Source organism: Opisthorchis viverrini, assembly GCF_000715545.1.
Source record: "Opisthorchis viverrini unplaced genomic scaffold opera_v5_149, whole genome shotgun sequence".
NCBI lineage: Eukaryota > Metazoa > Platyhelminthes > Trematoda > Opisthorchiida > Opisthorchiidae > Opisthorchis > Opisthorchis viverrini.
In genome coordinates this window covers 873691-897699 of record NW_008751804.1, presented here as the reverse complement: position 1 = coordinate 897699, position 24009 = coordinate 873691, and the positions used below count along the sequence as shown (strand labels likewise).

Sequence of the window (24009 nt, the reverse complement as noted above, 5' to 3'; positions counted from 1 at the left end):
TTTTGTCATGCACCTTGCATCTTCAAAGTGCAAAGTCATGCTTCAGAACATGCAGTCTCCGAACATATCCCATACAATTCAAAGAGAATCACGTGAGATTGTGAAAAACTTTGCGTACCTTGGTAGCTATATTAGCTCTGACGGAAGTGCATCTGATACAGTCAGTGCAAGAATTTCAGAGGCTCGAATCGCGTTGGTTAATTTGCGTCACTTGTGGCGTCAAAAAGGCATCTCACTAGATCTTAAGGGTAGTGTGTACCAGGCTACCGTAAGGGCTGTGTTGTTGTATGGGTGCGTGACATGGCGTCTGCAGACAGGTGATGTGAGGCGTCTTCAGGTTTCCGGTTACCGATGCCTCTGAAGCTCGGCTGGTTTTGGATGGTATCAGTGTGTTAGTAATGAGGTGATTAGAAAATGGGTATTTGGTTGTGCTGCAGGTACTTCAATCCACGGGAACATCCAGCACCACCGACTACGATGGCTTGGTCATGTGCTATACAGGCCGAAACACCGTCTACCGAGATGAGTGTTGTTTTCCGTGCCTCCTTCAGAATGGCGCAAACCGCGAGGTGGACAGCACATGACTTGACAGAAAGGCGTGAAAGAGATAACGAAGAGTTTGGGTCTTGTTGGTGTTGTACGCCTTCCAGAATGAGGTCCCCGTGACCCCGTCCGTGCTTGGCTGGAGACGTCGCAAGAAATGGCGGCTAATCGATGTCAGTGGCGTTCTTGGTGTCAGTTTCTTTCCAGCTTGTCTGCTTGAGGGGTTGGAGGTTTAGGCACCTCAGTATGCTTGACATAGGCCAGAACTAGGTCCCCCCTCACCCATTCTCTTTCTCTACTTTTTACTCTAGGGCTTTTATTATATATATATATATATATATAACTAGACGGACCTTATGATTGTGAGGCATCAGTACCAACACTGATGTTGCTGTCTTCGATGATGATGACGATGATGATGATGTTTACCTCTCCGGAGGCTCCCTGGGCCCATCCACGTGAGCCGATTGGTCAAGTCGCACGGCAGAAGTACCGGTTGGCTAGAGGCAGCGCACCACTGACATAACTTCTTGTTTATTCCACTATGAGAATCGAGTAACAGCCTTATGATTCACGTGTTTGCCTGAAAATGAAAATAATGTTCCGATACCGGGTCCCATATGATTACCCTGGTGCAAAATGGCCCTGTACGCGCATCGTCCATCAACGGGACCCAGGAGACAACGGGTCAGTTCTCCAAGGTATACTGCTTCCAAATAGGATTCATAGATCTGTAAGAAGTTAATAATGTACAACTTATATGTTGCCTCCGGCAAACCGAGTAATCGTATCAGGTGTAATGCTAACGAACAGAGCCTGTTGAGTAAACTGAGGGAGCATTGGCACAGACAAACAGATTCACCAGTGGAGAGCAACAGTTCAAGACTGCCGTTCCTTGTGAGACACACAACTTGATTCCGATGAATAATGATAATAATAATAAATCGGGTTATGTTCGGGACTGGCTGGAATATTTCTCCGAAATTTAAGCAGTGCCACCATTCGGTCTGATATCCAGTGCTTTAGTGCGCCTGGTGGTGCCGTACCACAAGCAGAATTCCCAGCACAATGTAAAGAGGTGGCATTCTCGTCCTAGTATGCGTTCACATGTGGCAGTGGAGCATTCGGAAGAGACTCTAGAAGACAGTTCTGGTAATTTCGTCTAACATCCGGATCTGCCAGTCTCTCAGTTGCCAGGCGCTTTGTTCGCACCTCATGCAGCTCAGGGAAACGTAGGGAGAAGCGTCTCCGGAGAAGTGCGTGGTCAGAATCCACAAATGTGCTTCAAAACGATCGGCGATCATCTATTAATCCGCACCATCGGTAGCTAATGGCAATGTGATCGATTTGAATTTGTGGCCAGTGTATCGTCGGAGGATACCATGTGGCCAGACGACTTCGGCTATTTCGGAAGTTATTACTGCATAAAAACAGCCCGCGATCAGCACACAGCTGAAGCAGTCGTTCTCCAATGTATGCACGTACCGAGTCTAATCCATGTCGACCTGCTAACTGAGTTCCAGATACGCTAAGCCTGTCCACTTGTGCATTCATACCTTCGACCACCCCGATATCTGAGTTTTTAGCTCGCCGCAAAAGAGCATTCAAGGCGTTGGAGATACAGTCAGTTGGGGTCGTAGGCAGACACGATAAACAGACAGCGATCAGCTTCCCGCTTGTGAGACGTTGCCAGGCGAACCGCACAGAGGCGACTGTCAACAGGTGTCCAATCAAGCAAGGATAGTTCCGCCGGGTGACCTAGGATGGTACCAACCTCTGCACATCCCACCGCAGTAGCCTGTGCATCACCACAAGTGCGCAGCCGGAACCGAATGGAGACTGACGGAGCAGTTAGCTCAATCACTGTGCTTGCATCTTGAATTCTCGTTTCGGAGACACAGCACACATCAATACCAAGCGAGTCCAGTGTGTGTATTGGAGCACCTTGTTGTCCTGCTTGCTTCAGAGTGCGACTGGGTGTCGAGGCATGAAGATTGATTTGGGGATACCTGTGGATGTCGGCGCCATGTGACCTCATGTTACGCGCAAAACCGATGCATGACGAACGGAGTCGTCAGTCTTAAGTGCTGGGCCTACCAGGAGAGGGTTATTAGTGGGGTGGGGAGCGGGGAAAGAAAAAATATGTGAAAGAGGAAGAAGGAACGTGTCAGCAGTAGCATCTTCTCTCTTACCCGCCCTGCTGTATGCAGCAAGTAAGGCGACCCGGCTGATGGCAGCACGCGACGGCCGATGTGGCATGAGAGTATTGTTAGTTCTAAATGTCATGGTTGTACGTGGGCTGGGATACTGTTGGGGGACGATTGGGGTCCTCAACCAAATCCTGCATCTCAAAAGCCTAACCGCACGTCAGGGGTGTTTGGCTGGAAATGCAAGTACGTTGCCATTTTTACGGGAACAGTCGCCGAATGTCCCAATCCCGAACCTGGAGGGCCAGGAGACTGTTTGTCAGACCTCTAACCATCGACCAATTTGGTATGAGAGACTTTAGGCGTCGCGGGGACGCCCCGCAGTATACCTCAATGGGTCGCAGAGGTGAGCAAACCGCCCCCCCCCTCGGTAAGGTCCAGTCTCTTCCTGACGGCCTCGCAGGGCCACAACAGAACACGCCCCTTGAGATTTAGGGATATTACGCTATAGGTATCTCAAATTAGCAAACGCGACTCGTCCCTTAGAGATTCGTTCATGAAATTCATCTGCCACTCCACAGCTGAAAACTGCACAACTTCAAAGATGTGTAAAATGCCCTATAACCTCGGATGCATCCTTGGATTCCAAGTTTCGTTTTCGGGAACAGCACGTCCAGGAGCTAGACCTCCCGCTTTGTTGGTTCAAAGCACATGCCAAAGGACGGGCTAACTGGTTAGTTCACCCAAAACATCTGTGCTTTCTCCTTCATGAAGACAAAAACGATAACATATGCATATGCCAGATTAACAAGGTTTTTGTCAGCAGCTATACAAAACCGACTGGGTCTCATTATTTCGTCGATCACGTCGTTGAATGTGAATGGTGATATAGGGTATCCTTTTGGACAGAAGCCTCTGAAGACCTTCAACTAAACTCGTACGTCCGTAAGTCTCAGAATGCAATGTACACATACTCACAAACTTCTAGAGCATTTCTTGCTGAGTATGTTAAGGTGAACATGCTGGTCACCTTGGATATTCAGGAATACTAGAATTGTGAGTCCCTTATACGTGTGGTGTTGTTATAATATCTGACGGAGTGTGAAGGTTCGGCCGACACTACCCCTCCTGCTTGCTGCTCTCGAGTCAGTGGTTCATGGGTCACCATACGCGGCGAAGGACGCCGTGGTCTCGTTGCGATGTGTCGAATTGATCCTTCTGTTTTTGAAAGTGGGCGCTGTTAATGATTCTCCCTAGTTGTTTGACAGTATTTTTTCCCCAGGTGGACCAGAGCCGCGGGGGGGGGACTGCCTTACTCCGAGCACTCAGGGATTAAGGTGCAGATATCAGACTGTTAATACCGTTATGTACAGTGAATGTTTTGAGCCGCGTCGGGCTTTTGGCCAGTTTTTTGCTGTATTGTATAGCAAGTCGTCGGCCAAGGTCAGTCATTCGGTGATTGGTGTACGATATTTGTAATGCCCACTTTCTTCAGCCTTTGGGCCTTAGGGGAAGGCAGCATTGCTGTTGCCATTAATATGGGGACGCTGGATCCTTAGGCGAACACGTCAATTTCATTACACTCTTGTTGCAGAGGACAGCACTACTTTACCTCCGGCCCGGCACTTAGTGCTATTTTTCGCATTATGGAGACTCGCTGTGCTTCGTCGAACTGCTGTTTGTTACTGTTACTGGAATGGTTGAATCCTAAGAAACTGAATAGCAGCTGCTATAGTCCAGCTGGTTTTCGCCGCCTTCATGACACACATCGGTAGGTCGGGACTTCTCCTAGTTAACAAGGGTTTGGATCTAGACAAAGATGGTGAATCTTGCTTCTTTTAAGTTGTGCACAGGAATTGTGGGGCCTACCACTGATCCGGATGCGGTACAGTGTACTGACGATTCGCAGCAGCTTAATGCTGTCCATGTGCGTTTGCCTCAACCGAACAACCTTACAGTCGTTCGGCGAACAAACCGAAAACAAAACCCCCCTGGTATGCGGTAGGTAAGACGACATGCCGACACCATGGATAGGTTACATATATATGAAGAGGCAGTGGATGTTTTAAACACCATTCTTTACAGTGTTTCAAGATGGCGGTGGACGAGACTGAGTCGACTGCAGTCGCCCTTCGGCATTAGAGGTTACTGGAATTCGTCTTGAATTCGAAGTGGTACGGTAAGCGCCGGTGGATGGAACCTGATATTTGAAAGAATTACTTGGGCTTTGAACCAATGGAGAATCATTCCTACTTTTCAGCAGACCATAAGCAGTAAGCGCCAGAATGGTTTCCGCTCATCACTTCTGCATTTTCTTGAAAAAAAGATTTGTATACAGGGCTGGTGAACGTGCAGACGTTGGTGGCCAGCACCCAACGGTCGCCCACGATATACCAGGGCAGTTTTACGCCTCGTATTCAGTGAATCGTCTGTGAGTCACACTTTAAGAGCATATCACATTTGAATACTCCTTCATCCTCTTTTAGTTTGTTGGACCGTCTGTCAAACTATGGTTTGGTCTGTATTCCGCGTTTGACCACTACCGATGGTTTTCGGGATATCAGGCAGTGGCCAATACCTACTTCTCTTCGCCTTCCTCCCATGGATCGGGGAATTGTTTCACGGTGCACGGTATGTCCTAAACTTGCAACTTTTTTTTACCCTCATGAATCAAGGAGTTTGACGCAGTCCCACCTATCTCTCCACCGAACGAGAAAATATTTTCGTTTATATAATTCTCGGTCACTTTTTTGTAGGTCGGCTGGGTTTTTTGGTTCGAAAGTCTCTTTCTTAGTCTAGATCTGTGCATCCTGCTTGATGCAGTAATAAATACGTTTGTTCAAGAGTTTATAACGTTCGTTTCATGCTCGTCATCCAGACACTATTAAGCTGTTATGCTACTGGGCCAACCCATAAGTTCCTCCCACATTCATGCGTTTACGACCTATGCGTCACAATCACATAAGGCTGTGTACATGACAAAGCGCGAGAAAAACCGCATTCGAAGGCGGACGGCATGAGTTAGACAACATTGTTAGTTGATATCTGGATTCGATTTCACTCTTCAACCACTGCTGGACGCTATCTCCTGTTTTGTACGCAGACTTTTGCGGAAACCTGATAGAATATCAAGTCATTATTTCGGTTACTTTCATGCTTTCGCTGCGCAATGTGATGTACTGTTAAATCCTTAGTCAACCATTCACTTAGTGTTGTTTCAACATTTATGAACGATATACTCTCTACCAGACCATACAATTAAGGCACTGTGGGTCAACTCCCCTAATTTTGTTCAGTCTCATGCTACTTATGACCTTATGCCTTTCTAAGTTTATTGTTTTAAACTGTTTACCAAAGACATAACATCGGAAGCCTAGCATTCTTTATTCCATGGGTGCAGTAAAATATCAAAGTAATACGCTCAGCTGAAATGGTGTACAACTCCTCATCGAACGCCAGATGTCAGGAAGTTGAGTGCAGATTGATGGTACTAGTTTACGGGCATCCCTTTATAGCCTTCGCGTGTTGTACTGACCACGATGTGTTGACGGTTGTCTCATACGAGTGTATCCCATTTTCTTGATGGCAAACTATTATTGTGCATATTTCCCCCTGGATTTTCGTTGATTCAATTTCGAAGCTCAGTCAGATTTATTTGACTGAGCCGAATCGGAAAATGCTATTCCAATGTGTTTATGAAAGGCCGTTTTACACGTAGAGCACTCCCCACCTGATATCTGAACTACGAGCAACGTGAGGACGGATAGTTTCATCAACGCTTGTTCGTGCTGGTGCTTTTTTGTGTGCGCCATCGATCTAAATCTGTTCATCACAAAAAAGATGCGGCTCGTAGTTGAATCCTAGACGGCCACGAGTATCTACCCGAAGAATCAAACAAACCGAAGTGTATACTTTTGATAGGTGACAGTGGTACGTGGCGTCGCTTCCACATTCACTGCTCAGATAGTAGGAAAGTCAGATTGAATGTAATTTTATAAGCTCAAACACAAGTTTGACTCTTCTGGCTTTCGGTTGCTGAACAAAGATTCGCAGGTCAAACGCTGACATAGCAATGGGGAATGAAAGTGGATACCTTTGAAGCAAGTGTTACGAGATCTTTGCACCATCCTTCTCCCATGTGACTAGGATTTCCACACGACGCGGCGCATACTCCGTCCCTTGACGAGCTCGTTGTATGGACACTTCAAGTGAAGCCCTCAGTTTGTTATACGAATTTCGCGCCAGTTATGGCTAGTAAACATGGCGAAAGCCGTTGTGCGGACAGTGCCTTGCTGGAACGCGGATCTCCTATGTTTACTGTGAAATTTTTTACCACTATCTATTTTGCGCCTGGCCTTTCCCCTGAAGATATTTTTGTACAAATTTTCACCGCTTCTTTTTGTTATCGCTATTAGGGAATCCTTTGTTTATTGTTAAATGGCGGCTCAGCGCCTGTTTATCTTAGTTGTATTGATGTTTAGGCCGACGAGGATGATATTTGGCAGATGATCTTCAATTATTTGATCCAGTTTCTCCCTCTCAGTTGTGACTACTTTTAAACATGCCATGTATTATCCATTGGTTTTTGTTGCTATGGTTTTCCCATTCGTGGTGGGGAACCGACCTATGAACGACAGAGCACCGCCGTTGGCGCGAAGGGCAGAGGTACCCGTCTAGTGAAGATGATTATTCAGAACGTGCTATTAGCACACTTAGTCAACTGATTCATTTCACTGTCAGCAATGAGTGCGGCTCACGGTTAAACAGAGTTTGGATGTGGCAAGGCATGTCTAACCACTAATTTATTTTGTGTCGTCGCCATCCTCTAGGAAATGGAACTGGATAAAGCCTTCATATCTCGCCGACCGACATATTTTTTTGATCGCCTTTATCGCCACTTGATCGGTCCGGAAGGCTGTTAGAAAAATCAATCTTCTGATTTGCCTATGAAATGACAGTTCTTATCATTTTTTGTTCCCTCTCATAACATGCTTTTTCTGTGGAAATATCGGTCTACAAGAACACATGCCTGTGCTTGGGGGCGAGATGGACAAAGTGGTTGGAGCGCGAATTACTGACCGGAAGGTCGCTTCGAACCTGACCTTTGCCTCTCGACTTCCCCTGTCTAGGCTTGGGTGATCTGGCAATATCCCAGTCCTCGTACTTCCTTTGTGCGGCATGGCAGCTAAGCACCGAAAGGGTGCTACAGCTGAACTATTTGGTACTCCTTAAGTCCCTGCAGTTCCTCCTGTGAAATGATACAGCAGGATGTAACATATCACCGTTTTCAAGTATAAACACTGTTTCCGGCTGGGGTTGCAGAACACGTGTAAGTTATCCCTCTTAACTCCTTGGAATGTGCTGTCGACTTGTCCTGGGTCCGTCGGATGTGTCGTTTGGAAGTGCGCATATTTACTCTTTGACCATATGACATTTATCTCCCAATAATTACTATTATGAGATTAGCTGGTGCATCAGTTACTACACAAGGGGTTCCAAAACGGTCAAAAAGGGGTCGATTGCGGAACCTCGCTATTCCTCTTGGCTGTCTTCTGATGTAATGGTCAATCAGCAGCTGTCTAACTGCATTAAATATCAGATGTATAGAGATGTATAATATAATATAGACTAAGTGTATTCTAGTGTTTTGTGCCCATTGTTTCTTGTGTGCTTATTGGTAACTGCGCTTCGATTTATTGGGGAATACTGATTCTCAGGTCCGTTAAGGCTAATTAGAATACGTGGTCCTCTGGGGTGCCTGAAATTCTTGTAACCTTGATATTTGGTCCGTTTCTTCAAAGTTTGATTGCTGTTGTCTTCTGTCGATTGATTTTTGGCATTGGCTGGTTGGTTCAATCCAATTATAACCTCTGTTTTCAGCCGCAGCCGATCTGTACACATGGACGCCGGAACGTTGTGATACGAAGCTATGGTTTTTATGTGGAAGTGATGCGCAAACAAAAACTCCGTCGACCGACGTCAGCAAGGGTTCTTCTGGATGTCCACCTCCATATCATCTAGTCAATGGGGCCTGTTTCTTGGTAATTTCATCTGTTGAATTTGGAGCGTCGGGTTACCTTGGTCTGTTACTTAACTGGCCCAAGTAGACAATAACAGCCACAATTAATGCTATTGCGCATTGCTTAGAATGGATTCAATGCCTAGTTTACGGAAACAGCCCAGAAAGAGATCTTTACAGGTTCAAGTCATTCTAGATATAACAGCAGAAGCGCCAGAACCTTTATCTCACAACTGCTTGGACTGGGTAGACAACACAGTTTGTTTAGGAATATTCTTCTTGAGTAATGCGGTCCTCTCGTATAGTGGCAGTAGTGGAATATTTCTTTGCTAGTCCTGCCTTGTTTCCTTCTGTCTAAGTTTGATTTTACCTGCCAAACTTCTGATTTTTTTAACCGATTTGTGCAAAAGTCCAACAGAATGATGCCCTCGTTTTATTTCTCCAATCTGGTAGAAGGAAATAAGGGCTCGCTAAATTCGTAGCTGATGGTCCCCTACATGACTTGTCGATCAAGAAAACGTCGACACTTCATGAACACATCATTATCTTGAATACTAATTGTACGGCTGTTAGTTTTCAGGCAGCATGGTAACAGTGGTATGTGGCAGTTCGTCATTTGCTTCCGGTAGCCGAACAAGTATGGCACATTCGCTTTTTCAATTAATCTATACTTTTGTGGCCTACTCTAGACCGGAGCAGTCATTTAAAACTCCTGAATCCCAATTTTATTTGATCCTTCTTTAGCCTAAGTCCAGTCCTGAAGATCGGCTCTCACGGTTTGAGGCCGCCCATGAATGCCGCAAGCTAGCGAATGGAACGTTGGCGACGATTTCTTCCTTAGTGGAACAAGGTAATATTCCCCATAAGATCTGTACGGTCCATTGCTTTGGTTATTCTGTTTTTATGAGGTAGGATTGTGAACGTTTCGTCACCACCTAGGAGGAAGTTTAACTAAAACATTGAGAACATTGAGGGTGTCTTCCTCGTTTGCAGCCCAGTTGCGACGCTCAGAAAATGAACCAACAAACGAGCGGTATCGACTTACCTTTTCTACGCATCGTCACTAGTAACGACAGCACGACTATTGAAACCGCTGCACCGCTGTACAACCGCGCCGATTTAATTGAAGAAAGTTCCGATTTGTAAAGAAGATCGAAATGAGAGATAGGATGAGCCTAGTATCATCCTACTACAAGCACCTGAGGTGCTTGCACCTTGAAAACTCATTCGGACAGTCTATATAGAGACTGGCAACAAGGACACTTTATTTTGTCCTCATGTCGTAGCTCACAATATCCCTAGCCGAACATATCAATGGGTACGGGGACCCCATCGCAGGAGGCGCGTCGTATCTGTCGCTCTTTGACTTTCAAGTTTTTTGGCTTCCATTTGTTAGTCACGTTTTGTTTTCTTGGTTCTTTAGCACTCGGGTCACCCATTTTGTGATTTATATTCTCACTCCACACACTTCACCTTTATTGTGATTGGTTCCATGGGTGTGTGGGTGTCATGGACTGCCCGTACTCTGTAAGTTCTGTGAGAACAACCCTCACTTTCCTTGAGTTTACTAATGGTCACTAGACAATTGGAGCTTCTAGAGAAACAGGGTTGTATCTAGTGTATTCCAAATAGTCTGTAACTTGAGCAGAACTGGCTGTAATGACATAACTGTGTGGTGATGCAGCACTCTGGCACATGTGGTCAAAGTGAATAAGGAAAGACGATTAGGATGACAACAGGCGTCAAGGGAATGACAGTGTAACAATGGACGAAGGATGGGGGCAACCTTTCGCTCAAGTCCGCAGGCGGTAAAAAGTGTGCACAACGTCACAGCTAGCGACAAAGTAACGAGAGTGTGCCGCACATAATGACATACGATTATGACTTTAGGTACGTGAGCCAGATATCCTTATCTTTCTCACTTTTATATCGATAAGCCGGTTGAGTGAATGAGCGCTGAATTACAGCTGTTGACCAAAGGCACAAAAGTAACGGTGTTGCAGAGGTGGGTAAAATTTAAAAAGCACAAGAGTTGCCACCTACAAGTGACAAAATGTGAGGGTGCTGTTACAACGATGCTAGACTATATACACATAGCGCTGTGTCGAGTTGACATTCAATGTGTTTTGTTGGTCTTCGTTGGTCTGCTATTTCGTCTCCGATTGAAATACCACTAACCATCGTTCTCGACATCGTTGTTGGTACTGAATACGTGAGTGAGCTGTACACTCGTTTTCACAACTTGTTTCATGATCGTCCGCATGTTATCGTCGGTCTCTCTCTGACAAGTATTTTTCGTCTCCAATTCACCAGATTACCTTTCAGTGATTTTGGCCGCTTCGTCTACCCCGATGTGGATTGGATTGCAGCTTGTTGGCGGGGAGCATAGATGGGATAACCAAGCAAACGTTACATTGACGAATTGGCTTAAGCGACAACCTACCGGTGGAGAACAGGTACCTTGTACTAGTGTTGTCTGCTGTTATTGTATGTTGTCTTTTGGACATGCTTTTTATCCGGGATTAGTACAGCTTGTCCGTCATCCTTGGTCAGTTGCATATTCTGCTGTTCAGCAAATTGGAGGCAAGGCGATGGACCGCAACTAGTAAGCTAGACCAATGAACTTGCAATTGAATCCGTGCGGTCCACAGGTTTTTTCCAGCCAGGATTGAGCTAATGTATGGTGGTACCAATCAAGACAGTCGTTGTTTGGCAATATTTCGAGGCTTATGGATGCGTGATGTTTATTTGTGTGTACTCGTCCGAATGGGGATTGAAATCTTTTGCCAATGGAGACCACTCCTTGAAGCCGCCACTATGGGGTATTTCAAGGTTTCCTTATATTCAGCCAGCAAACCTGTTTTAGATGCGAATGCTGATGTTCGCTCTCCTGTCCGTGTACCGGAACCCCTGACTCAAGTTTGTCCACGTCATCCGTTAATAAATCTCGTGTGAAGTCTAGAGCCTGTTGGGTGAAAGTTAGTCACTACATCTTTCTGCACCAACTATTCAACTTGTTCAGACTGCTTTGTAACTTTTCTCTAGGTCCGGTGTACTATGGCTCACAACGGACAGAAGCATTTGGGTGAATGGGAAGATGTTGATTGCGACACTAAACTCGGTTACCTTTGTCAAGTTCATCCAACGGGTAAGCTGTCTACCGAGTGTTTTCTACACTTGATCTTTACATGCTTCTCCCTTCACTGAATATTCTTTATTGTGCATTATTCACAACTTGACAAGATGTAATCATTGTTGGCATTCAATGGAATAGTAAAGTTTCTTGTGAACGATTTCCCGGCCAATAGTTCTGTTCTTTAGCTGTCGGTTCCCTGGCAAATATCTAGTGTACGATTCTAAGCGACCCCATTGCCACTCTGTTAGTTCGTCGTCAATGAACTATCTTCTCATCGCCCTCAGTGCGTTGCTTTCCGGCCGTCACTCAATATTACCATTGTCACGGGATTTCTGCCACTGAGACCAACGCTTTGTAACCGCCAAGGTTAACTGAAATTAGCTCAGCTCAGTGTTTCAATTACAAATCATGTACCGAAGCACAGTGGTTCCAGCCGTTGCAACTTCGTTCACTGAGGATAAGGAGAATAAAGGACTGAGAGCCGCGCGTTGAAGTCGATGGTCCAATCAACTGTTTGACGTTAAAGGACCGATGACATGGACTCTAAACCTCAAGGTAGTTTCAGGTACCTCGTCAGCCTTTCTGATATTCATAGCGCATCCCCTTTGTTATACTAATGCCGTTCAGAGGAATTCTCAATATCTCTGTTTGCCTGTTTGAATGTTGAACTTATTCCTACTACAGTTCTGAGGATCTGAAAATAAATTATCTGTAGGATAAAGCTGCTATTCTTCAAGTCGTTGTGAGGTTGGTGCTTACTCATGACGCTATTTGTGTATCTGTGTGCAATTTTAAGCTGTACGTCCGCAGTTAGTCGGCCGATTTCTTGGAAGTATTGTTTTTTTCTACTGTATTCGTCGTTGCCAAAAGCTCAGAAAAGTCCAGAAAAGCCTCCGGTTGAATCGAGTTCCGGAAATTTGTTACAAATTGATTTTTTGCTTCTTGTACCCGTTCGGGTAACGTTTGGCGATGAAAGGTCAGTCCTTGTCTTGTAACGCTTTGAACATATAATAAAACAGGGGTCAGTAGCCTACGCAGTATGTCAGACACAGGAGACAGCGTGTGGGCCAGAACGGATCAATCACAGATGTGTATGATCGGGTAGCATAGTTAAGCACTAATCAGAACGGTTAGAAAACATGTGACAAACCAACGACCAATGATAATTTGAATTTACATTCTTTCCTGCTGTGGAACACCATGTACCTTTATCTTGTATACATGTACGGTGTTCGTTTGGAGCACAGGGATAAGTTCCCCTCGGTTAAATACTGATGCTTTTTGGTTAATGGAATAACACAGTTATGTCGCACACATCAGACACTTGAAGCATATCGACAATTGATAAGCTGTGGTCTGGTCACACCATGAACGTATATGAAACTACAGCCCCCTAACCAGACAGAACAGACAGCTTGCGGATCAGAATAGACTGAACCTTTGTGGGCGGTATGACTGATCACTGATCAGAACGGTAATGCGATGATCGATGACAATCAAACAACCATTAAGATAGAAAATAGTGAAGTTGGGCGTTACAGCGAGTAACTGTTTCCCTACACATGCGTAGCTTGGATTTTTCCTACTGAATTCTACTTCCATTGCCTATTGGGTTGCCCATGTCGCACTGACTGATCAGCTTCACAGCCCACAACTAGTGGAGTTTACCAGGACTCATGGATACAGCCATGGTATATATATATATATATAGTATTAATCGAGACTGAATGTATTGTGAAAGTCTGAGAAGCATCATGCAGTTCTTTCATCCTTATTGGGAATCGTCGGCAGTGGATACCTCATAAGAGCTTCGAGCCCGCCAACTCCGGGATGTTAGTTTGAAGTCCTAACTCTTCGGCCATGAGCGGTTGATGTGTACTGCAATTTCGGTAACGGATCAACTGCATATCCAATTGATGGGTTTAAACAGTTGAAGCAATCTAACACCTGTGTTGTATCGTGCGGTGGCCGAGCTATTGGGTTACGCCTGCACTGAGCCTGCCAGACTACGCGATAGGGGGAAGACAGAGAACTGGAGACACGGCTGTGTTGCCAGGACAAAACATACAGAGCGTCTGCGTAAATATATATAGGATGACTAATTTGGCCAAAAATGCTCGTTCACTTGTTCGTTCCGTACAGCCAATGGTGGTGTTCCGGTCGTGAACATTCTCAGGCCCACTACGCTGGTCGTCTGTTGCTAAGCCGTGTTAGGTGCGATCCGTGGGTCGTGGGAGCAGCCAAGTCACCTACTTTCCGGACTTGTCGAACCGATGGTGACCTTGGGGATGCGTCACTCTCTGCACATGTACTTTTTCTTCTGTCTGGGCGGGCCCTGACAACCCGGCACATATACTCCATAGGCCAGGTGATTGATTGTCCCGTCATGCCCTATTTATCGTGGAAGTTCGGACCGAAAGGCACCGCATTGTGGGCACCGCATGAAAGCATGCGAGACGCAACAAAGGGCCTTACTTACCTGAGTGAGTGTCGTTCGCAAAGTTGAGTTATCAGTGACCCACCACATCAATGGCTGGAGGTACTCACCGAAACGGCAATATCACGCAACCCTTGTTGGTGTTGTACCCATTCTCCTGTTCCTATTCATAGGATAACTGCTACTAATCACTACTCGCATCCATAAGCTGCAACGACCCGAGCCATCGAATATATGTACACTTCTTACGGTTGTCAAACTGTGGACTGATGTTTCATGAGACGATAGATCCTCATACATTGGTGCACTTCTAGATCTGTTTAGGTAATCTGCGATATCAGTTCTGTGGGATGAATGATTCATATCGATAGTCGATGCACCATGGAAGTCTCAACCGAAAGTATCTGTTTGCACTGGTTAAGTGAGCTTGACTAGGAAGGCACAGAAACACTAACCTGATTGACTAGGCTGGTCTCTTCCTGGAGGCAGCCCCGTTGGAGCTGTTCTGTCTCTCATAATGCAAATTAATTATGAACTGAGCTATTTGGCTGCCGATTTGGAAACACTCTCTTCGGGGAACAGTTTTGAGCGGCAGCACTTTACTTGGTAAAAATCCGCGCAGATGTCCATTCGTTCACCGATCGATGTTCGGCAAAGAACTAGCTTGTCCGCACCACGGTCATAGTTGAATTGATTAGGTCTTCACACTAGGGACAGCGATCAATGATGACATTTTTCTGGATATCTGCGATTCCTTCGATTAGATCGATATTCTTTTTGGGATTATCTTGTACAAAATCGGCTCGGTAATTTGATAGTATATCATCATCCCATCAGCTTCCTTCGGGTTGCATGCCAGCTAGGCACCGAAATGTTCCTACAGCTGAATGACTATTACCGCTAGTTTATTATTTGCGACTGCCTGACCGACACTGTCATGGTAACATCAATAACTGCAGGGCTATCGGAATACCTCCAAGCCATTAGTTGCCACTTTGTTGTGGTGGTGGCATGGTTGTACCATGGGGGGCTGTGCAGTATTAAGCTGAAACTTAAAGGAACTGACGGATGACGCCAGTGCCTTCGTGATAAACACGCAACTGGTGCCGATTGCTCATTGTTATGCTATATTGGTTAGGCCGACTTGTGGCTTTCGACTGGCCTGTAGACGTTCGCCTTTGGGTTCATATTGACGCCCAGGCCTTGCGCTCATCACTAAATTGGGCTTATACAAACAAACCGTCTATGGCTTACTTTTGTGCACAGGTGTCCAGTGATTTAATCACTGTTGACCGGCAAATTCGTCTCGGATGCCCGCCATTCGGATACGTGATAATTATTTGGAAATGACTCAACTTGCATTAGTTCAACCACGCTCTTGGTATGCACCGGGTGCTTTTAGCCCCGGCTGTTATCGGATCCTAGCTAGCTCTACGCAAGCCTCACGTTGTGACAATTTCCGAGTATGCTTTACGCAAGCATGAAAGACAAATAGCTCACTATACTGTCGTTGCATGACTGACAGTTTGTACAGCTACTCCATCACAGTTTACATGGGTTGCTAGAATTTCGGGTTCATCTGGAACAAAATATTTTGGATTTCGCAATATCATACTGTCCAGGATTGCCTTTATCTACGCAGCATGGTTCTAACTGTCAATCAATCTTTCTCAACCAAATAACACCAAATAACACGATGCCCTTTAGGTCAGTGTTCATTTCTATAGTACCGATGAAATGAACCCAATTTAGCCCATGGGTAGTGAAGTGGCGAATCAGGGTTTCAGACCACGCTTAGTGGTTTCTACTCCGAAGCGATATTTTTGTGAATTATTTTAGCACATTTCCACCAAGAATTTTTTTCCATTTCCCTCCCATCTTCTAGCCGGCTCATTTCAAGCGACTACAGGATTCTCGCCAGATCAAGGGCGCTGCCGAACAGGCTTTACTGAATTCAACAGTCGCTGTTATCGTATTGACTCCAGAGTAACTTCGCAAACTGAATCGGCTCCTACCATGCTAGGCCAAGATTTGTGCCCATCACGTCTGACTCCACATTCCTCCGGAGAAGTAGCTCTACTGCGTTTCTTGGCGAATACTCAACCGGGCTTGGCAGAGGGTCCCATTTGGATTGGCGTAAACTTCACGTACAACGCAGCAGATGCCACGAAAGTGAGGATCTATTGCTTCAGGGTTTTGAATTTCACTAGACCCGGCTCAATGTTTCCTTCCGTTGAGTCGTTTCATGTTTATACGTGAAAGCTACTTCGTCTTTGAATGTTCTTTTCGAGGTAGTTGAGTTCGTTGCAGAACTGTTCGAATCACATTTATTAGGCAGTTTATCCTGATCGTTAATGAAACTTTGCTCCTTTCGAGTACTGTGGTTTAATTGTTTTGTTGATTCTGGTTTTGTCAAGGACTGCAACTCCTGAGAGAGTACAAGGTCCCTTGTGCTGCAAGTGTACCTTTGGACAGCTGCAAGCAATTTTTAACCTTGTTTCAAACTCATAACACGTGCGTCAGGACTGTGAGTGATCAGGTAGCAATTTCTTATATTTCTCGCGTTTGATTTGATGAGCCGCACTGCTTTTGACCGCAGGATCACGAGTTATCGAGACTTCACGCCAACAATTTGCTGACTGTTAAGTCCGTCCGTCACGAAGAGACTGGACCTTACCGTGGTGTGGCGGCTTGTGTACCTCGGCGACCCATTGAGCTATACTGGGGGGTGTCCGCACGATGCTCGCAGAGTCTGTCATACCAGGTTGGTCCATTGGTAGAGGCCCGACGAACACAGTCTCCTGGCCCTCCAGGTTGGGGGTTGGAACATGTATGGCGACGTGTTCCGTAAAAAATGGTAATGTACTTGCATTTCCAGCTGAATACCGCTGCCTTGCGGTTAGGCTTTTGAGCCAAAGGCTTTAGTTGAGGACCCTAATCATCCTCCTGTCTAGGTGTGGGCGCCCTGGCAGTATCCCAGCCCACGTACAACCATGAACAACCATGACCTATTAAGTCCGTAGTTTAGGTCGTTAACTACTAAAATAAACAACATAGTGATCATCTTGTTGTGACCGCGTAAACAACTGGTTTGACCAATATCCGCACTCTATATATTACCGACTGTCCAGTTTGCCGGTGATTTCGCTTTGGTATGAACCGCTCTGTTCATTCGCCACATAATGTTTCAGTGATTAGTTGAAACTGTTAACCAGTTTCACGTGGCATGCTCGGTTACATCATCCTGAACAGCTTCAGGCATGGTGAATATTACACTGGTTTATGGTCTCTGGGCCGGCCATGTCGTAGTAAAACGGTCCGCGTATTTTCCAGAACTTATTGGATGTTCTGTCACCGTTTTGTTTAACTGTTTCGAAAGCTATTTCAGTCCCTGTCGAGGAAACGAATTTGGTGATCTCGGGTTCCTCTAGTTCTTTCCTCAGAAATTAAACTTACTCAAAAATACGTAAAAAACGGTCCAAGGTTCCAGAATTCGTTGATTCATTGTCCATCGTCATGGACTTCAGTTTTGGTCGACATTTATACTGCACGGGTTACACGAATAAGTGCAATCGTAGTTGTCATTGTATTGTAGTGCACATTATTTTCAAGTACCAAAGTAACATCAAATCAATGTGATTGTCCTCATAAAAGTTCATCATAATGAACCTTCAGCACGTCCATCCTTTCCGGGCGTAAAAACAAGGAAAATATAACAGGGATTTCCATAAACCAGACACGAAAATACAACTTGTTAGCCGTGGCTTTCAAGGGACCTCCCTTCCGCATTCATCAGAAAGACATTAGTGTCCTCAAGTATATATATATATATATGCAATTCCTAAGCCGTACCTTGCTGTTACTGACAGTGCCCACCAGACTGAAAAAATATGGATTACGTGAATAATTGTTATCTTTTGTACTACTCTGTATCGTTTGAGCTCCCTGAGGTTAAAGTCAGCGACTAATGCAGATTGCGTGTGATGTGGGGCACAACTTTTATACTTTTACGATCCATGGAGCTTGGCCGTTACGGTGCTGATATGTGTTGAACGACGTCACAGATGGACGACTCTGTTCTTGGCTACCGGTTTCACCGTTCACTCCTGTTGTTTCTGTCTAATATGAGCAGTCTAGGTACTGTTACTTTTCTGTCACATTGAGCCACAAATTGAACTAGGGACCTCAACAGGGTCAGCGCGCCCCTTACAATGCTTAGCTGGATTTACATTCATAAATCACCACTACTGGATTCATTCTTTGTTCCACTTTCTATTCAGTTCTTCTCAAGGACTGTTCGGGTGTTTGGACGTTGGGTTTATTCTTCCTGTACCTCGCCCTTCTCATGAAGCTACATCCTTCCAATACAAGAACGGTTATGGCATTGAATTAATGGGTTTCAGCACTGGGAGCTCCTAATGAGTTTGAAGTACAGTACTGCTCCCTCCAGGGAGGTCTTTTGAGGGCTAAAACGTCATCGAGGGGGCAAATTTCGTGACACTAAATTTCTTCCCTTGCAAGCCTTTCAGAACCGATGATGCTGTACTTCCTGGCTTCCCGATTCGCTGATTTGTTCACCAAGCTGCATTGACCTGTTGTGTGCTCTTGACCCATATTTATCAACGGACTATCACGTTATATAATCTGCTGTATGCATGAGTGGTTCATTATCGTGCCCCGTCAGTGAACTCTCCCTGACGTGATATAATCCACATTTTGGCCTCAGCTTCGTACACGGCGCCAGTTATTGGTACATTTTGCATGTAATATCAATGGAAAGCAATGTAGTCGAAGGACTGGATGAGGCAAGAGATTAGCTCACTAGTTATGAGTTTCCTTACCGCGTCTGGTGTTTCCTTCAAGTTTAGTTATTTTAAAGGATTACTAGTTTTCAGTGACCAAGATGACGGGTTCACCATATTGCATCAGTATGTGTCAGTTACGCATATACACATGCATTTTGGGAGAAACGGAAAACTACCCTACCATGACAAAGGATGTTTAAACCAGTTGTAAGGTATGGTTTCACTAGTCCAGTACATACAGTCTTAAATACGGTTCTTGTTGGTTGATCAATCCCATCTGAGCAGATATTTTAAAATCCATGGAATTTTTCCATAGAAGCAAACTTGTTTTACTCGTAGATATTTCGTCAGTGTTTGTGGAGCTCGCAGCTGGTATCCATTTGTTGCTTGTGGAAGGTGACTAGTTTTTGTTGATGAGGGTTCACATTGGTTTGTTTATGTTCTGGTATAGTTTGCTAAACTGCTAAGCGTTTGTGGTCAACTCAGTTTCAGTTTCTTGCCGAGGATAGCCTACCGGTTACCATTTCATCAATGCTGGACTTTGCCAAAATACCTTCAACTACTGCTTCTGAGAGTGGTTTCAGCCAACCTACGGTCGCTCCCGTATGTGTGGCTCTCGCTCCCGACAGTCAGGATTTAGTTTGGACGCGTTGTTCTACCCCGCTCCCATCAGTCTGTGGTTATCCGCTAGGTGAGTTGCATTTCGGTGATCAGAATTTCGTTCATGTACTGTAAATAATGTTTCCTTTCCGACGTATATCTTTACATCTTGTGTTTTGGCAGCCGACTTTACATTCCGTGCCGCTACAATGGACACTGCTTGTCCGACGGGTTGGTCGTCATTTGGCCATACGTGTTACTCGCCTGTGAATGACACCGTAGATACATGGGCGGGTGCGGAGGCCGTTTGTCAGTCGCTTCACAGTGAAAGTCATGTGGTCTCTTTGCGCAGCCCAAACGAGCAGCAGTTTGTGAGTGAACTATTGCGTGGTGCACGTGGATGGCTTGGACTGCGGGTTCAGGGTGAGATTGCGATTGCGTTGCCTTGGATTTTGTTCATGACTGTCTGTATTTCAGTGTAACCTAGTTCCACTGAAAACTTTCACTGTAGTGGGTAATAATAACTTGGCATTTCCCAAAAGATTTATAGTTTGTGCTCTTAAAATAGGGATTCTCTGGAGCTCTAAACCAGCTTGCTATGTTCATACAGTTGGAATTCCGCAGCACATAATCCGCGAGTTACAGCTGAAGACCTTTCTAGGCTTAGAGTTTTACTGGAGTGACACGCTGAAGAGAGCTCTTTCTACCACAGGTGTGCAGGGAACCACTTGCACAATCAGCTGAGGACCGGTTGCCTTCATGTATTCTCGCGTATCTCGAACCTTACCTTTGCATTTCGACTTCCCATATCTAAGCTTGGGCAACCCAGCCCTCGTGCTTTCTTCAACATGACAGCTAGGTACCGAAAGGGTGTTACGGCTGAACAATTTTTGGTATCTCTGTAACTTAGGTTTCCGTTCGCACTAGGAGCCGAAACTATGCGCATAGTTTTTGAAGGTTTGTTATGTAAATTCGCTTTGTTTCATTTCCGTTCTTTCGTTTTTCTGAGTAGTTCACTTTTCGGTATGGTCTTTCTAAACCGTCTGTTGATCGTTCTTTCCTATCACACTGTCATTTCGGGTTTCTTTACTAAATTTTTGGGGGTCATTTGCATGGACTAGTTGTTCGCGAAGACGATTTTGATGATTGAAACGAAAGATACTTTGAATTACCTGGAATATCAGTTGTCATGTTCGTGTGTCGAAAATAGCCTACCGGAACATGCAGTGTGTCCTTTTCGTAGCGCTTTATTCGTCTAACCGGTGGACATTTTCTCACCAATCTACTTTCAGGTGTAATTAGTACGATCCTCACGCACGATTGTAGTGTCCCTATGGGGTGCTGCAGAACAAGAAACATGTTAGTAAGCAGACCGACTTTAGGACAGGGAATTTGTCCCATCGAGAAACCCTTCTGCAGAACAAAATGGGAGACACTTTCCAGTTCTGCGAATAGCTGGTTCAGTCCTCGAGAAGAAATACCACAATGAAATGCTATGCGGCACTGATTCATTAATTAGGGGACTGTCACTAACACATTTTATCGTAGGCATCACGTGACCACATTAATGAACTGAACTGGACTTAGACGATGATTTCGCTCTGAATATCTGAGACACTGCACAGGTTGGTACTCATTAAAGTTAACTGTGATGAAGGACAGGACAAAACAGCACACGATAGCCAGATGATCTCAATAATTACTGTTGTTTCCTTGTTATGCAAGAATAAATTTTCGTGGTGATTCTTTCAGCTTGGGTGAGTTAACTGATTGTCAATCGGTTCAATGGGCTTGGAAACTGAGATACAAAACTCACGTCACCATCTGCGGAGGTATCATCACTGTGTACACTACGTGAATGAATGTGTAGTTTTGTATGGGAATATGAGCGCTCCCCATTGGATGCGTCACTTTCGAGTGCACTGAACAACCAAGAAGGCTAGTAATTAATCACGACATTAGATTCAATATTTTCTACCCCATGGAGGAAAGCATGCATGGGTTGTATGACGCTATCACGAAATGTGTGCGATAAAAGCGAGCTCAGTTTTTGCGCACCATTTTTGCAATGTTGACAAGGTGCACTTTAGTCAACTTGTACATCATGAATCACCCATCTACCTGCCGACTTGCTTATCGTTCAATAGACTGGTAGCATGCTTTAAGGCTAAGCTGGATCGAACGCATACACGCAATTGGACTTGTCCTGGTATTTGGATCATGTACTCAACAGGAGACATTACTACTGTCCTACAATGTCAATCGATCACATATGGCAGATATGGGTCAATGGACGGTATCCGACGACCATTATATTCGCCTCCACTTGCGTCATTGATAATCATGCATCTCAAGCTTCATCAATAAATGGGGTCCATTGACTGAACTCTTCCGGTTCCGCATCTACATAGCCTTTCGATGGAGCACTTAAGACAAGACTGCGAAAATACATTCCGCATTGAGTGAAAATGGTTAAGTTAAGCACTCTTCAGACATGTTGGCCATTTTAAAATAAAGGTTATTTACCAATTGGGTGCAATGCCGAAGAATGACCTTTTTTCTTAGTGCGTTTACCGAACCAACTAATGTTGCTGACTTAAACTTTAATGAGTATGTTGAGTTACCTGTGGAAGTGTTTGTGGCTTGTTTTGGCACTGGCTGTCGTACATAAACTGTTGCGTATAACACCATGTTCATTTTCAGAGTTGTGTTTCTGGACGGGATGCGTTTAAAACTTGATAACTTCGTTTTAGTTCCGGGAAGAGCCTAACCAGTGGATGAGACAATGCACACTCCTTACGCCTGGTTTTGATTTCGGTGTACTCATTGTTCAGGTTACCAAACACATCACTGCGAAGCAGTGATCACACCTCTTGAACTTCAAGTTCATCCTCTTGCTGTTAGCTCGCTTGCAACGGACCGATTTGCAACTGCCTGGCGAGCTCCTTCTGTGCTCCATATTTGGCTTAGGAGGTAGTTTCCTCATGATGTGAACTTTTGACCAGGTCATTCTGTTTCTACTCATCGCCAGTGCTATCATGCATACATATCTTCAGAGGCATTCAAGCCGGCAACCATCCGAAAACTCCAGGTGTAATGCACAGTAGAGGTTGACATAAATTTATGGGTCTGCTGCAAGCTAGACCGTTCATGTTCTCTTATTCAATCATTGTATAACTTATGATAGGGCGGGAAAATACCGGTCGAAAAGGATATTTTTATTCGATAAAACCGGGGAACAAGTGACGTTTCAATACACCGGTCTTATTATGGACATTCAATCATGTATAACTTATGATAGGGCGGGAAAATACCGGTCGAAAAGGATATTTTTATTCGATAAAACCGGGGAACAAGTGACGTTTCAATACACCGGTCTTATTATGGACTTTATGAGAATGAAGAATGTGAAACTATGCAGACCTGTCTTCCTGATACTGCATCTGGTAACGTCCGTTTCGAATAGTTTTTGTTGACACAAGAAACTCCTCATTTTTTTCCGAAAACGTCTTGATTATTCTTGTCAGTCACAATCTTCCGTGTCTGGATTTTCAGTTTGGACAGGTTCGGATCGGATTCTTCGATTTCAGTGGTCTGATGGTAGTCCGATCAACTTTCTTTTCAACCTGGAGAAATTACTGTCTGGTTGGAGAGCAGGCGAAATAGAGCAATGTTTTGTTTTGCATGGTTCCACACGTGATTGGGATCGTGTGAGCTGTTCTGATCGACACGCATTTATGTGTCAGTTGACTCTCTCTGATCAGTCACCACTGCCTCCCACATTGGGTCCATCGAAAACAACAGGTACTGTGAACATTTTGCTTTATTTCTGTAGTTTTTAGCTGTTCATAGCTTTGGTATTATGTCTGGTTTGCATTACATTCGAACAGTACTTTGTAGCTCTCTGACGGCGACTCTATTGTCGATTATTCTTAACATTATCTTTTCGCGCGGTTAACTTGTTGAACAGTCTTCACTAATGTTGGTATAGCTGACCAGGATAATACGTATCTCGTGAAATTCTGTTAGCTACGAGAAACTCATTTGGAACAAGGGCGGGCGTAGGCCCGACCTAAAGCTGCCACCTTGACGTGGTGGTCGGGCTTGAGTGCTGCAATGATCCCGCGGGCTACACTGGCTGGAACTTCGTTCCAGAAGGTGCAACCATGCCAGGAAGGCCAAACGGGAGCAGCAGACCAAGAGGAGCGACACTCCGTACTACGAGTAATCGTGCTACGAGGCGGTCTGGGGGTAAAGTCGTACTGTCCTCTGCGACAGGAGTGTGAAGGCAGTAAGGTGTTTCTCCCAGGCGACCAGCATGT

At 45.1% G+C, this 24009-nt stretch overlaps 2 protein-coding genes across 2 annotated transcripts in view; one reads left to right on the top strand and one right to left on the bottom strand.

The window, feature by feature from the left end:
• T265_14147 (hypothetical protein) overlaps positions 1–24009 on the top strand; it is a gene marked incomplete at both ends in the record, with an annotated part of 96340 nt that overhangs the window by 1911 nt on the left and 70420 nt on the right. Inside the window, 7 exons of the mRNA XM_009172216.1 lie at positions 9454–9559; positions 11023–11165; positions 11755–11857; positions 16168–16454; positions 19574–19778; positions 19871–20110; positions 23243–23491. Coding sequence (XP_009170480.1) covers positions 9454–9559; positions 11023–11165; positions 11755–11857; positions 16168–16454; positions 19574–19778; positions 19871–20110; positions 23243–23491 — 1333 coding nt within the window. The remainder of the gene's footprint in view (positions 1–9453; positions 9560–11022; positions 11166–11754; positions 11858–16167; positions 16455–19573; positions 19779–19870; positions 20111–23242; positions 23492–24009) is intronic.
• Positions 12241–24009, bottom strand: part of T265_06821 (hypothetical protein) — a gene marked incomplete at both ends in the record, with an annotated part of 25314 nt that continues 13545 nt past the window's right edge. Inside the window, one exon of the mRNA XM_009172195.1 lies at positions 12241–12296. Coding sequence (XP_009170459.1) covers positions 12241–12296 — 56 coding nt within the window. The remainder of the gene's footprint in view (positions 12297–24009) is intronic.